The 14,832-nt window shown below is 47.2% G+C and overlaps 1 protein-coding gene across 2 annotated transcripts; it reads left to right on the top strand.

Annotated features, from left to right (window-relative positions):
- Nucleotides 1-4,503: 4,503 nt before the first annotated feature.
- On the top strand, nucleotides 4,504-12,007 carry DNAL4 (dynein axonemal light chain 4). Of its 2 annotated transcripts, none has more exons than XM_006118965.4 (5): nucleotides 4,504-4,628; nucleotides 5,613-5,744; nucleotides 6,291-6,515; nucleotides 9,141-9,224; nucleotides 10,789-12,007. In XM_006118965.4, the coding sequence occupies exons 3-5, from the start codon at nucleotides 6,444-6,446 to the stop codon at nucleotides 10,951-10,953; spliced, it is 321 nt and encodes a 106-aa protein (XP_006119027.1). In that variant the 5' UTR covers nucleotides 4,504-4,628; nucleotides 5,613-5,744; nucleotides 6,291-6,443; the 3' UTR covers nucleotides 10,954-12,007. The 2 variants fall into 2 exon arrangements, with proteins under 2 accessions (XP_006119027.1, XP_089637338.1); XM_089781212.1 differs by lacking the exon at nucleotides 4,504-4,628 and adding an exon at nucleotides 5,025-5,176.
- Nucleotides 12,008-14,832: the final 2,825 nt, after the last annotated feature.

Raw genomic sequence — 14,832 nt, forward strand, 5'->3', positions numbered from 1 at the left:
TAGGGGAGAAAAAAAAAGGGGGGGGAAAGAAAAGTAAGGATCGAGCTCACTGCGGGATTGGGAGGAGGAAGAGGACTGGAGGATGGATGGTGCCTCCTGGGTTATCAAGATCCCATCCTGAGGGCGGGAGACAGCGTGTGTGCAGCTGGTTGCAAACAGCGAGTCCCAGGCGAGAGTCACTTGATGAAAAGTCCTAGTCCCACAGTGGGCCTGATTCTTTTCTTTTCTTTTCTCCCGCAGAGCTCTGTGCCTGGCCAACGGGTGGAGTGCAGGGGCAGGAGCTGCCTTTGGCCACTTTCCTTTCTTCAACTTTCCTTGGACGCCCTACAGTACCATCGTGGACCCCCAGGGGTCTGCAGACCCCAGGTTGGGAGCAACTGCCATAGAGGATTTTGTAGACACAGGTATAGAAAACCTTCAAAGCAAGCAGAAATTAAATGTATAAAGGCCTTTGCCAAGTAGGGACAATTAGTCCTTCCTTGCTGAAAACTAACATCCGTCCTCTACCTTTCCTCACCTGCCAGGGTCACACAGGCATTTTTGCCCTTTCAAGGCAGCAACATGACTTAGCCTTCTCCTATATAAGTTTACAATGAGAAACTCAAAAGCTTGAGATTTTTCCAGACCCTTAACATCTTCATTATCTTTTCTTTAAAAGGGGTAGTGGCCCAATATCAAAAATGTTTTTTAAACTAGAAAAATATTATATTCCATTTTTAAGTGCATTCATGATGGGCTCGTGGTCTGTTGTCTTTGTGGGTCTGTTGGATCAAAATGCACAACTGAGGGTCTTTAGCTTTGATGGCTGGTTAAAAGAGACTCCTAGAAGCCTGCTTCTCAAGCCAAACGTATGAGGCTAGATAGAAATGGTGCTTCCCCTACAGATCTGTTGTCCAGGGGCATTCCTCTCCCACAGCCATCCTTAATCATGGGTAAAAGTGTGTTGAAGCTAAACAGGAACAAAGCACTCTTATACCAGAAAAAGAGCATCCACACACAGAGTTCTTCAGGAACAGCTGCTATTGGTCTTTAAATTCACACTTTGCTGTAATCTCAATCAACTTTTAAGTGTAGACAAGCCCTAAAATATTCGTTCACAACCTTCTGCGGCTCAGACCTTTTGTGACCCAAACCTTGATGGCCTGTGGCAACCCAGTAAATAGTTTTACTGCAAAAAATTCTTTTCTTATCCACAATATATAATATACATTTTCAAGTAATACATATTAAATAAGCACACCACAGCGGCAATTCTGTCCCATGAGGCTGGTTGGGCTTGGCTCCTACTGTGTGTAGTGACCTCTGGGATCACCGTGGTGCTCAGATATGGCCTGGCTCCCCTAAGGGGGATGGGAGTGGTTGCCAGGACCAAATTTATAAAAGGGGCATTTGTGACCTGGCACACAGAGAGGCACTGCCATTCACTCAAATTTGGACTGGCACCATCATGGTGGAAAGGTGGCTGGGCCAAACCTGAGCAGCACCATGACACCATGGATGAAGTCACAATGCCCAGAGCAGGGAGTGAAGCCCAGCTAGGTCTGCAGGTCTGAAAATGTTGAACCCACTACTGCAAGGTGAGTGGAAAGCACGGTGTTTAGCAAGGCCTCCCTGCCCCTGGGACAGAGCCCTCTGACCTCCCATGCAATCTTGTGACACATTCTTGTGACTTAATTTTGGGTCATGACTTATGAGTTCAGAAACCCCATCCTAAAGGACCATGATGCAACACTGTGCCATTATAACTTTCAGCCCATCAGACTGGCATGAGAGGGAGGCGAGAGCGACAGGGAGTGTCTACATTTTTCATGTTCTTCTCCCATGCCCACCTATGTGTGCTCTTCCATGTGGCCCCTTATGTCTGGAAACCACTCCTTCACACTATCTGCACTCTTCCACCTTCTCCTCCTATAAGTCCTTTCTCAAATCCCATTTCAAGATGTCTATAACATCAGAGTCTTAAATATCACTTAAGTAGCCTTCAGACTCATGCAAGGGTCAGCAAAGAGTCTGAATGATCTGTAGCAGGGGTCTCAACTTCCAGAAGCCATCTGTGGCTTGAGCACATCCTCAATCCAGCCTGAGGAATATTTTGAAAAAATTACTTAATCAGGCCCGCATGGCTGCCCTGGGTCCAGGGCGGGTAAGCTGCACATAGAGACTCACCCATGCACAGGACTCCCAGCAGCACCCAGTACCCACGTAGTCCCGGCTCCAGAGGGTGCCACTTGATCCAGGAAGCTGTGCTAACTGCCTCCACTGTGATGCAAACTGTGCTAGCCAAGGAGCTTCCCCCAAACTGATGCACTTCTGCAACTTGCAGGGTGGGGCTGGTGGGTATTGCTTTTGGTTACCCCGGAGTCAGGCAGGGGATTCCAGCATGAAGACGTGGATGTTAGCAGGGGGGAGCAGACTAGGTGGGATTCCAGGTGCAGGTGACATAGGGGTGTCAGGGTGAGGATTCAGTTTCATGTCTGTAGTAGGCTCCTGGTCTGTATCTGGGCTCCTGAACACAGGAGGTGACACTATCAACTTGCATGTACTCTATTACCAATCCCAAGAGTTCCAAACTCATGAATCAGCTACCCCCTTGGTCCCCCAAAAGAGATTGGGTTCTTGAAATCACAGATAAAAATATACTTGGGAATCTTTTTATTTGGCATCTTGTATTTGAGGTCTTTAGTTGAACTTGGGGCATGTTTTCTAGCTTTTCTCCACAAACTATGAAACTTGAAGTCTTCCTTTAAATATAAAAGGAAAAAAGAAAGAGAAGGCTCGGATTCTCTTCTAAGATTGTGTACCAACAAACAAGTATAATCTACTAAATTAGAGCGATCACAGTTGATAGAGGTGCATGAGGCATAGGTAGTGAAGTTCCCAGAATTGGTTTAATTCTAATAACATAGTGGGAGTTTTCCGGGGGAGGGGGGAAGCCCCAATTATCAGGAAACTTGTGATCAAATCAGGAGAGTTGGCATCACTAATATCTAGTCAGTTTCACAAAATGAGTTAATAGTGTCACAGTTTACACCTATGGACAGGATGGCTCTGCACACACCTCTACTGTGCCACAAGAATCTACCAGAAGCAGCATGGAGCTAGCAGTGCCAGTGGGGAGGGGCATGGCAGGTTTTAAATAACCCTGGGGCAGCAGGTAGGGTGGGAACATGTATGGGGATGGGGGGAGTGTGTGGGCCAGCAGGAGGGGTCAGGAGATACGTGGGGGGAACACAGAGAGACCCCTGGCCCTTAGAGCCCTGCTGGAGGAGATGCCCGGTAGGAGGATTTGAGGACTAGCACTGGCACTAAGGAAAATTGAGTGTGAGACCCCTGCTCTATAGCAACCATGCAAACAATTTTGTGAGGAGAAGTTCTAAAAACTCAATGCTGCTGAAGGCTTGCTCACAAATTTTAGGCTATTTCTTTTTTAGATGAGAAGAAAAGCCAACACAAATAATCTGCAATTTCTTCAGAATGCTCATAAAGCCGTCCAGTAGCCCCAGAACTGTGATGATCTATTTGAAGAATTGTCTCTTGAAAGTATTACGCTTTCAGTCTCCAACGGGGAAGGAAGTGGCTTTGGAGCAGTACTACTAATACAATCATCTTGTTGCAAGGAAGGACTAATGAATAAGGATGGAACCTCAAGGTAACATCTGCATAGGAAGACAAGGTGTCAGCGAGTGGCAGTGGCATAGAACTGTCATGAATAGTTCCACAGCATGAAGGCATTGTGGAGTGGGTAGTGCTGTTGTGGCATGCTGGTACCCCAGAGTGATAATCTGACCATCTTTTGACAGCATGTGGCAAAACTATGAATTGCCAGTATCAGTACCATGGCATGGATAGCTTTGTGGTATAAAGGACTCATAGTTTCATGGTGTAGATTAGACCATGTCTTGGCAATGTTATGGTGTGCAGGTCTCACAGTGCCATGCAAAGACTGCTCTAGCTATATGCAAGTGAGGCAGCTGCCAAGGGTGGCAAATCCCTTCCATCATAACAGATATGGAGGGGTGGCAGATCAAAGTGTTGCCTAAAGCTGTAGATTCTGTTGATTGGCTTCTTGTGTCATACTGTCATGGCATGTGTGATGTGGTGGCATATAAGTGCACGGTGTTGTAGCAGGCTTGAAGCACCCTGCTGCCATGGGATAGAAGTCATGGTGCAGTGGTCTCGCAGCACCCCGGTGTCAAGGTGTGGCATGGGTGATGCTGTAGCACACCACTAGCTTGGCATAGCCCTATGTTCTTGCAGGCAGTGCTTTGATATGAAGATGGCACTGTGTTGGCAGGGTACTGTGCTGTATCCTGAGATGCTGAGGGACTAGTGCCTGCTGTAGGCTCTGAACACTTCCCTATCAATAACCTGAACCACTAATAGAGGGTCCCTTTCCTAACACATTGGGCTCACGTGTGAATCAGGCAGCAGTAAGACACCTCTCACCCCAAGCTTGAAGGACCCTTTCACGACATCGACAAGCCTTGGAACCAATACGATGTTTCGAACTCCCCATTCCAGCCAATGAGGAAGGGGGAGGCGGGACTTCCGACGCTGGTTGCTAAGACAAGCACGTTTCTCTCCTTAACAACCGGGCGAAGCTGATATTTTTGGTCTCGGAGGCGCAGGTGAGACCGTGTCGCTCCCCGCCCCGGCCCGGGCTGTCAGCGGACAGGCCCCCGCCCCGTACTAGAGACCCCACCCAGCCGGGGCTCTCGTCAGGAAGGCTCCCGCCGCAGCCAGGCTCCCGCCCACCCGGAATAGAGCCCCCGCCCGCGTCCCTGCTGGGCGCTGTTACAGCCCCTCCCCCGGCCCGTGCGATCTGCAGGGCCCTCCATGATTGGGGGGGGGGGGCTCCTGGCTGATTCCCTTCTCCGGCTTGTTGGCCCCAGCCACCCCAGGGAGGCCTCCCCTTGTGCGCATGGAGGGTGCGGTGGGGGGCTCTGGTAACTCAGCCCTTGCCCGTGAGGATCACCTGAGACACCGAGGCCAAACACATTGAAGGGGGGGGGGTCGATTATTTTTTCTCCTTCCCTAGACCATATTTTCCCTCTTTACCCCCCCCCCCCCCCCGCATCAGGTGGGTCTGGTACCCGTCGGCGTGTGACGGGGCGGTGTTCAGAAGAGAGTCTGATGCCGTGAAACAGAAACGGGTTGCCAGTGAATCTTCCACGAGGTTATTATAAACCAGCTCTTTTTAAAATTAAAAGACGTTTTATGGGTGCAATGCCTCATGACAGTATTTCTCCCCAACCTGCCTGTGTGTTTAAACTGGGCACTGTATATGAGCAACTCTAAGATGGATTGTGTTTATACCACGGGGCCTGGGGTTGTGGCTGAGAAGTTTGGGAGATGAACCCAAAATATTGCACAGCTTGAAGGAATTGCCTTGTTTCAGCCATCCAGTTTACTCTCCTGGCTTCCACAGTCTGTGACTAGTGCTGACTGCACAGCTGGGTACTTCAGAATTTTGTGTAAAAACACTCACAATCCCATCTGGGAGAACCAGTAGCCCTAGTACTTGTTACTTCAGCTAGTATGTCTCCAGATGGCATTACTATGACTCATTTCAAAATATATTTCTGATGTTCCTGCTTTCTCTGTGGGTGTAGGGAAGTGTCTTAAGCCGCATAGAAGGATCAAAGAAGATCAAGATGAAATGTTCTGAATTTGCCCATCAGAGAGCGCTGTGGGACTGCATCACCTTTTGAGCAACTGGCCAGGAATCGACCAGGAGAAGTGAGGTAACAGACTCTGGTGTGGTATTGCATTTGTTGACAAACCCAGGAGTTAAAAAAGAAGTTGTAAAACAAACTAAAACAACCCATTAACTATTTCTGTCCTAAAATCCATGGAAAATCTGTTCCTGTTGCATGCACATTTTGCCCCCATTAATATTGTATCCTGAAAAGAATGGGACAGCTACTTAAAGCAGAGGATGATTGATGCCATGCTTTCTGGTTATTGGAAAGCTCTGCTATAACTTCATTGTGGCCTGCCCCATTGCCAGCAACTAAGCAGCCATCAAGCCAGAGCTCTATGCCTCTTTATGGAATTATGACCGTGGGAGGTGCAGCACATTCAAAGTCTTGACTCTGGAAAGTGACTACTTTTTGTAAGCTCTTTGCCTCGAAACTCTTGCAACAGAGTTCTCCAGGTTAATTATACGCTGTGGAGTATTGAGAAGCAGTAAGCAACGGAGGAGATGGCAGGACTCACACCTTGCATCTCAGAGTGATCAAACTGGGCCTTCTTAAAATTAACTTATTTTTTTCCCCTTCTCTTTTAAGCAATGTCCTTTGGGCAGAGAACCTCTTGCTTCTGCTGAAACTGTATTCTGCCTGATTCTTGAGCGTTCCATCCCTCTTGCCAATCTGCACAGCGGCATCTGACTGGTCTTAAGTAAGCACCTCTACCCTTCCCAGGGTCACAGTGGAAGGACCATGGCAGACACTGGGGAGGGGAAAAAAGAGGAGGCAGATTATAAAAGACTTCACAGCTTCCCGCTGATCAGGGTAAGAACAAGCGTGGCTTGTATGATCATAAGAATGTCAGGGTACAAGGATGGGAGATTAATGCGTTCCATTCCTACCTGCCCTCCAGACTAGGGATGTGAATAGTTAACTGGTGGCCTGGCCAGGCTGGAGCAGTTCCCCATCTGCCTGTGGCATGGTGTGATGGCCTCAGCTTGGCTGGAACAGCCCCTGCCCACGGTGGGCCCAGACTGGCCAGAGCAGCCTGCCATACCACAGGGCTTGCCCCCTGCCAGCTCCCTTTTAAGCGGTTAACTGGTTAAACGTTATGTGTACGAGATGTAAACAGGATTTTACATCCCTACTCCATACCAGTAAATTTTCAACTTTGAGTTGCTACAAGAATATGTTTGTATCACACCACTTCTATCTGATGGCTGCATCCTCCTACCATTTTCCCATGTTCCACTCTACTGTGAGGCAACTTAGAAGAAGCCTACTCCAAAGCTAATCAATGTTGTCTCCAAGCCAGCCAGAACTAGCTAAGGCTATGGAAAGCAATCCTTTTTTGACCCCACTCCTTCAGCACTGAGCATGCTGTCTTTACAGCACTCCCACCACATTCAGGATCATCTGTGCAGCTTGGTATTTTTCAAAGGTGCATGAGAAAGAGACATCTCTAGGCAATAAAAGAAAAGAAAAGAGAACAATGGGTGCCTTAGGTTTCTTTGTAGGACTTGTTGCAATAATATCTCAGGACTGCCTGCCTATTCTTACCATAAAAGGAGCACAAAATATAATGATCTATAAGGAAAGGGTAAGATAAGTAAATTTTAAATTCAGCTTGGAATAAATAGGTGCAATTCCCATAGGAGAGGAAGAGCTTATAATTAGCAGTGTTGTAAATAGTGGTATAAATTGTTCAGAAACTAGATATAAATAGTAAATGCAGTATAACTTTTACATATTTGACGTTGAATGATTGTGCAGAAATGAGTGCAGCTGAAATCTTGAGGTTGTACAGGAGAGGATGTACAAAAGAAATATAGGAAAAAGAAATTAAAAGGAGAGCAACTAACACATCTTCCCTTTATCTTAGCTCTTCCATTAGTTATTTTTTCTTTTATACCTACCTCTTCTCATCCCTTTATTCTGTTCTTACTTACTCTGGTCTTCCATTGACTACACTGATGCAACTGAGAGCAGACCTTAACTCCACTGGATGTGTCGTGCTTGTCTTAGAACAGGGGTGGGCGATAATTTTTGATGGAGGGGGCCGCTCCAAGAATTTGGAAGGTGGTCGAGGGCTACACTCTTCCATGATATTAACGAAGGAGGTGCAGGGTCTGGGATGGACGTTGGGTTCAGAAGGGAGCTTGGGGTAAGGGAGGGAGTTTGGGTGAAGGAGGTTGTGACCTGGGCCACTGGACTGGGGTGGAGGGGGTTGGATTGACCTAGGGCAGGGAATTGGGGTACAGGAGCGGATACAGGGATTTGGGTTGTGAGCTAGGGCAGGAGGGGACTGTGATCTGGGGCAGAGGATTGGGGGGCTGAATCTGGGAGAGGATATGGATACAGGAGGGGGGCAGAGAATTTGGGTATGTGGAGTGGGGGGGCAGATGGTTGGGGAAGGGAGGGACTGGGATGCCAGGGACAGGATCTGGCCAGGAGACTTGTCAGCCAGCAGCCATTTCTGAATCAGCCTCCCTGCCTGCCCTGCTCCTGCACAGGCTGCAGTCATGTGCTCTGGAGCCCCTTGTGCTTTTTGACTGCCTATTATTGAAACAGGCAGCTCCCATTGGCCAATTTCTGGCCAGAAACCTGCCAATGGGATTGTGCTGGGGTGGGAGCAGCTCTTAAAGCCTTCCCTCCTCCTCTCCCCTCCAGACTCACAAGTTTTAAAGAAAAACTGCCCTGCAGCTGAGTTTCTGAGCAGCAAGTGCGTGGGGTGAGGCAGTTGGGGAGCCTGCCTGGGGCTTCCTGTGGGCTGTATTTTGCCCAAGCCTGTCTTAGAAACTCAATCGATGCCAAATTGGGACAAGTCTCATTGCTTTGTCATCTATATCCATTTTCTTCTCCAACTCTCCACATTGCTCACAACACTCCTGAATTTGGTCCTAAATATCTTTAACTTTGCTATGTGACAATGAAGCACACCAAGAAGGGAAAGGAATTTCTTAGGGGGTCCCAGAGTTAAAGGTAAGAATGAAAGAATGCAAATGAGTGAAGGGAAAGCCTCAGATGGCAGTCACTGCAAGGTATGTTAGACTGCGAAATACTCTCCTAAAGGAAAAGTTAGAAACTTATTTTAAATCACTGAATCATTGGAATACAACAAGGGAGCAATTCTGCTTTGGCTGGGAGGGAGGCATGAACAAAATGTGACCTGATAAGCTTTTTCCATGTTAAACATCTGCATTTCTCCAAAGGCAGAGCTATGTTTTATATCAAGCCCTTGGCATTTAAACTTTCTTCTGGGTGATGCTCTTGCATCCTCTAGGCACAGAGCAGAGAAGCTAGCATGTCTGGTTTCTTCTGTTTTATATCCAAGAATGTAGAGTACAGCCGTGGCATGATAGAGGGAACAGATAACACCAGCTTTTCTGCTCTTTGGGTTTGTGCCCAGCTCTTTGAGTTGCTGAGCTCCCTTTTATTTGTTTTAACCAGCACACAGACATGCCAGAGGAGATGCGTGTGGAGGCCATGGAGCTGTGTGTCACTGCCTGTGAGAAATATGCCACCAACAATGAGGTAATGGTCCATGCTAAGAAGGTTACTTCTTCTGTCAGGACATGCTGGTCTTCATATTGAGGAATCTTCTGAGCAAGAGTAAAGGGGAGCGGCAGAAAGGAGGCCAGACATCCTGGTCCTGATTGTCTGTTGCTTTGTTCCTGTACTGAACACATTCAAAAAAGGGACGGGGAAGGAAGGGTGATTAGAATCTCAGACGAGGCTTCCAGCATTGATCAGAGAACCTTCAGGTCTATTCTGATTTACAAGCAGCATCCCATGGCCTCTTGTAAGTCAGCTTTCTGTATTCTGAGTAAAGTGGAAGAGAGGTCTCTGATCCAAAATGTCACAAGGGGGCATTGCACTGGTAAAGAGATTATAGCTTCCTCCTAAATTAACACACTTGGTCTAGAACATCCCTTTATCCCTGCTCAGATGATTTCCAACTGAGCAAAGGGGACACTCTGGTGTTACAATGGATTTTCGGTGCTGGGAATGAGCCAGAACTAGATAGTGAGGGAGCTTTTCATATCTTCTGCTTGTCCAAGGTTTGGGAAAGTGCCTTGTGCCACTGTCCAGCATCTCCCCACCTCTCTCACCTCTTCTCTAACTAATACATAGTGTGATGTGCTATTGGGGAAAAAGGCATTCACAGCCTGGCCAAGTCCCAAAAGTTGTTTTGCTGATTTGCAGCGAGGAAACAGGAATTCCCTCAAAAACAATAAAGAATAGTTATCTGATTTCCCCCCTCACGTTCATCTTATTCTTATGAGACCTAAGTGGGCCAAGTCCTAATTCAGACCAATGTGAGTGAGAGGAGAATCAGATTCCAGATACAAACCTCTAATGCAGAGGTGGGCAATAATTTTTTGCTGGAGGCCACTTCACAAAATTCTGAAGTGGACCTGGGCTTCCGGGATGGGGCTGGGATACTTCCTGGTTCCCCATTCCCAGACCATGATTGGGGGTGGGAGAGAGCCTTTGCTCACCCCCTTCTCCTCCCCCATTCTTCCTAGGTGCCCATGCCCCTGGCTGGGAGGAGACTTCCCACGCTCCCCTGCCCCCAGACCAATCAGGGCCTGGGAGTGGTGGAGCATGTGAAGTCTCCTCCTGTCCTGCCAGGAGTGCATGGCACTTGGAAGCGCCACATGCTGCTCACAGGGCAGGGACAGAGCGGAGGAAACTTTGCGCTCCTCCCACCATACCAGGAGCATCTGGCCCTTCCAAGAGCCACCTGGTAGGGCGGAGAAAACTTTGCATGCTCCTCCTGCCCCCAGGCCATAATTGGCCTGGGGGTGGGGGAGTGGAAAGGCCTCCAAGGGCCGGATCCACCTGCTTCGTGGGCTGGATCCGGCCCGCAGAGGCCTTTTTGCCCACCCTGTTCTAATGTCTCAGACTGGGTAGTCTGGGTGCTCTTCAGTGTAGCTGTGCTGTACTGTAATCTCACCCTAGTTCTCACCCTCCTCTTGAGTCACATTGAAAGGAGAGGAGGAGTGGGGAATTTTATACACAAACACACCCCTCCCATCTCTCTGACCTGCTGCTCCCTCTGCATGCTCCTGGACTCTTTCTCTTTATTCCTCAGAGTGCTGCTAAGATGATCAAAGAGACGATGGACAAGAAGTTTGGCTCCTCCTGGCATGTAGTGATTGGTGAGGGCTTTGGCTTTGAGATCACCCATGAGGTGAAGAACCTGCTGTACATGTTCTTTGGCGGCAGCCTGGCTGTTTGTGTCTGGAAGTGCTCTTGACAAATCTCATGTCCCTGGCTCACCACATACAAGGGATTTCTCTTTCTCGGGTTTTTGTACAATCTTGAGGCAGGGCTTTATTTTAATAGGAAATTTTGGGTGGGTTTTTTCATACTTACATACTAGTTTCCTGAGATACTCTGTGTGTGAGTAAAATCTACTGAACTATCTAATACAAGTTTGAAGAGTATCTCACTTCGATCTTGTGTGTCTCTTTGCTTAAATGATAAGGGTAGGAAGGGATCTGGTGGGCAGGTAAACCCATGGGATGTTTATGAAGCCATTCATCAGAGCTAGGAGTGTGTGCAAAAGGAAAAAGGGTGCTAATCAAGCTATACCATCTTTTTCTCTCATATTTCCACACTGGTTTCTCTCTTCTTTGAAGTCCCTCCTACACCATAGAAAGGTTCTGGAGACCAATGTCTGTCCCATTCTGATCCATCAGTGTTTTGTTTCTTGTTTTCTTTCTGTCTCCATCTTGGATGACCTCTTGGAACAGGTCATAACAAGAATCCTCTCACACTGTCCCAAACAGTGCTAGGGGCTAAGTCTGCTTTCCTGCACTTCTCTCCCACTCTCTGGGCCAAGAACATGACAGCTGAATTGCCTGGGTGTGAGAAGAAATAGATAAATTAAAAATCCAAACCCAGTGGGTAGTTGCTATGCAAACTGACCCCTCCTTCTCACACCTACTAAGCAGCAGCATAGCTCTAAAATGTTTGCAGTTGCTGGCACATTGGGGAGTGGGTGAGAACTCAATACAGCATTTTAATGTATTCTTAAGGGAAGCAAAAGATCTGGGCACAGCATGGATGCCAGTATTGTGCACAATCAATACCTTATTTAGAGGTTTGTAGTAGGAGGGAGCTCCATGTGAGCTGCCAGTTTGTCAGTCATCTTAGGTTTAATATACATTTGTTCGTTGGTCTGCTTTATCTTTTTTAAAGCTGTGGGGAAGGTGTTAAGAGAGAGAATGAACCTACTTGTATTTTACATAAGTGATTTATTTATATGAATATGGGGATTTTTTTAACAATAAAAAGTTTTACAATGAGGGCTTTTGTGTTTTGGGTTTTTTCTTTAGAACCCATCAAGGTGTGGGCACAAAGGGAAGGCAGCCAACTGTGACTTACTTCAGACATCATGCTTGGGACATGTCTTCACTCCCTTGGCTGTTGGCTCGGTAACTTGTGGTGGGAGGAAGGAGTTCTGTCCTCTTTAATTTTGGTTTTGTGCTGGTGGGCGGTTTCAGTGCTGAAGGAAAGTTGCCAGATCAGCAGTGCTGGAGACCAAAGTCTTCTGTTTATCCCTAAAGCAGGTTCAATAAAAGCAGCAGCAGGGCAAGCTACACCCCTTGTACCGTCTGCTAATCTATCTCAGTCCTGTTCTAAAGGGACAGCCTCTAAAGAGGATTTGAGTCTCTGGCTCATTTAATCATTGACATTTTCAGAAGAGAGCCCAACAAGTGCTACAATCCGTGCAGGTTGTTGTCTATCCTCAAGGTCCCTACCTTGTGTACATTTTAGTCCATATGACCCATTACTGCCTACAGTGGAACTAATTGACTTGCATTAAAAAAATCTCCATTTGTTAGCCTTGTTCCCTAATCTCTGTTTTGCATAAATATGTGAGCTCTAAAGGCAGGGACCATCCTTTTTAGAAGATCTGAAAAATGCTTGGCTGTACTGTAAACCCATAATCTAATAATGCCAATGCCATCAGAATTTATTTTTCATTGAGATCATGTCACGTGCAGTAGGAGCAAAGGCCTGTGTCCTTTCATGTAGACCTCACCTTTCAGATGGGAAATGGAATTCTACCTCCTTGCCAACGTGGAACCGGTGACTTAAGAGTAGAAAATACCTGTATCGCCAGAGCCACCTACTCCCCTTCTCTTACCTCATAGGAACTAGCGTGCTGCAGCCCACCAACAAACCAGTTCCTCCTTTTTTAAAACTAACTGAGCACTACTGGAAAGGGCTCCAGGGTAATCTGGACACTTGGCCAGTGAAAATCTTGGTCCTTGTGTTCTAAGTCTTTCATCCTCCTCACACTACATTTACATTCCTCAGAGCCTGAACGGTAAGTCAGACAAGAGACTCTGAGATCCTGCCTCTTTTGGGTTTGCAGTCTGTTATGGCTTTTCTGAAACACACTTTAGTTTCTTTAATTTTATTTATTTCATAGTAATGAATAGTTAATAGCTGTGCATGCACACATACACATGCATCCTGGTCATGGGTGCTCAAGGGGTCAGGCTGACCTGTAGAGATCAGATTGAGAGGGAAGGGGTTACCTCAGCAAACAATCTCTTGGACCCACTGTCTGTCTGTTATCTGCCCCATGCTCATGTGGCTTCAGCTATGTCTCTGTGACCTGCACAAAACAAGCACTATTTGCCAAAGTTGGATGGTCCCCAGCAATTAACCCCATGACCGAAAGATAAAACTCCTGAGTTTTCTAAAGCAAGTGCAACTGGGGCAGCCAGAGATACACATGTTCTCCTATGCCATCCCCTATAACCATTTCAGGCTGTAGCCAACAGTCATGAGTCTTTCTGGGGCCTTCTCCTTCCTGGAATGGAAGTAGCTGCAGTCCTTTCATCACTGGCTGGAGTGTATGCCTTACAAATTTGTTCCAAGAGTGTGTCAGCAAAGGAATTTCAAGTAGGAGACCATTGGGCTGACAGCAATTGTGTTTCTCCTATGTTGAGGGTGAAGAGAGGAGAGGTTTGTCTTAGTGTGACATTTCTTGCACCTAGTCCATGTGCTGTTACCATCATCCTACCAAAGGACGGTGCTTGAGTCACAGATGGAGAGGGAAGTGAAAAACTGCAGGGTGGCATGTGTTGGCATCAACCAACATGACCCTTCCTGTCTGCTACTTGGGAAGGACCATAATGCTTCAATACCCAAATATTAGCAGCACATCATTTGTGATTTACTTTGCTGGGAGGGGAGTGAAGGAATGCAGTGTTCTGCTGTTGTACTGCATGGTAGGAAGTCCTGAGTCCATAAAAGCACTGGAAAGGACCATCATGGACTCCCTGCCCCAAGGGTGACTCAACTCCAGCAAGCAGGTGAGGAATGGGAGGCAGGAATCTGATCACTTCTCTGCAACGATGTCATGGCAACAGAGTGCTCTGACACACAGCCAGATGAGAAGTGTTAGCTTTGAAGCTCTCCATCTCTCCTTTCACTGCAGGCTCAGACCTGACTCCATGAAAAATCTTTCAGTTAATATTTAATGCTGGCATTGAAGTGATTCAGAGCCTGAGGGTTGCAAGCACCCCGCCCAGCCTACTTTCTACATCCTGCTGTGACACTAAATCACTGCTGCCACTAGGGACGAGGATTTTGAATGCTCCTGGCGTAAAGCTGGGATCTCTGTTAACAAGCAGGCTCCAACACATATGAATAGGAGTTGAATATGAGGTTGCAAGCTGCGTATAGGATCCCCACCCACAGAGCAGAGTGATCTCAGGCTAACTCTGTGCTCTGGAAGGTGTGGGGTCCTCACATACAGGTCCAGCTTAGTCCTAGACCTGTGACACAGAACATGAAAACCCCACTGCTCAATTGTGGGGTCGTCATTGGAACCAACTCATTTGACATAAGCCTCTAAATAGCTACCAGGTGGTTAAAAACCTCTGGGAAGCACTAACCTAATGGGTCTGTATTCCATCCACAATCCCAACTTGGAACCAATGACTGCCCTGTGAAGGGCTTTGTATTATCCATCCCCTACTGCCTGGCTAGGTCAGCAGGACTTGAGGTCAGTCATTTTGCTGGAAAGCTCTGCTCATGTGAGCACCAGAACATGGATGCAATTAAGAGTTAATATCTTTAACACAGACTAAAAGGGGAAATAAGATCCATT

The sequence above is a fragment of the Pelodiscus sinensis genome, chromosome 1 (assembly GCF_052426305.1).
Source record: "Pelodiscus sinensis isolate ZL-2025 chromosome 1, ASM5242630v1, whole genome shotgun sequence".
Classification (NCBI taxonomy): domain Eukaryota; kingdom Metazoa; phylum Chordata; order Testudines; family Trionychidae; genus Pelodiscus; species Pelodiscus sinensis.

Bases quoted from the DNA above. Each gene is read 5' to 3' on its own strand.
- DNAL4 (XM_006118965.4), top strand. From the start codon at position 6,444: ATGGCAGACACTGGGGAGGGGAAAAAAGAGGAGGCAGATTATAAAAGA. The intron at 6,516-9,140 runs GTAAGAACAAGC...TGTTTTAACCAG, and splicing joins ACAGCTTCCCGCTGATCAGG to CACACAGACATGCCAGAGGA. The intron at 9,225-10,788 runs GTAATGGTCCAT...TTTATTCCTCAG, and splicing joins AATATGCCACCAACAATGAG to AGTGCTGCTAAGATGATCAA.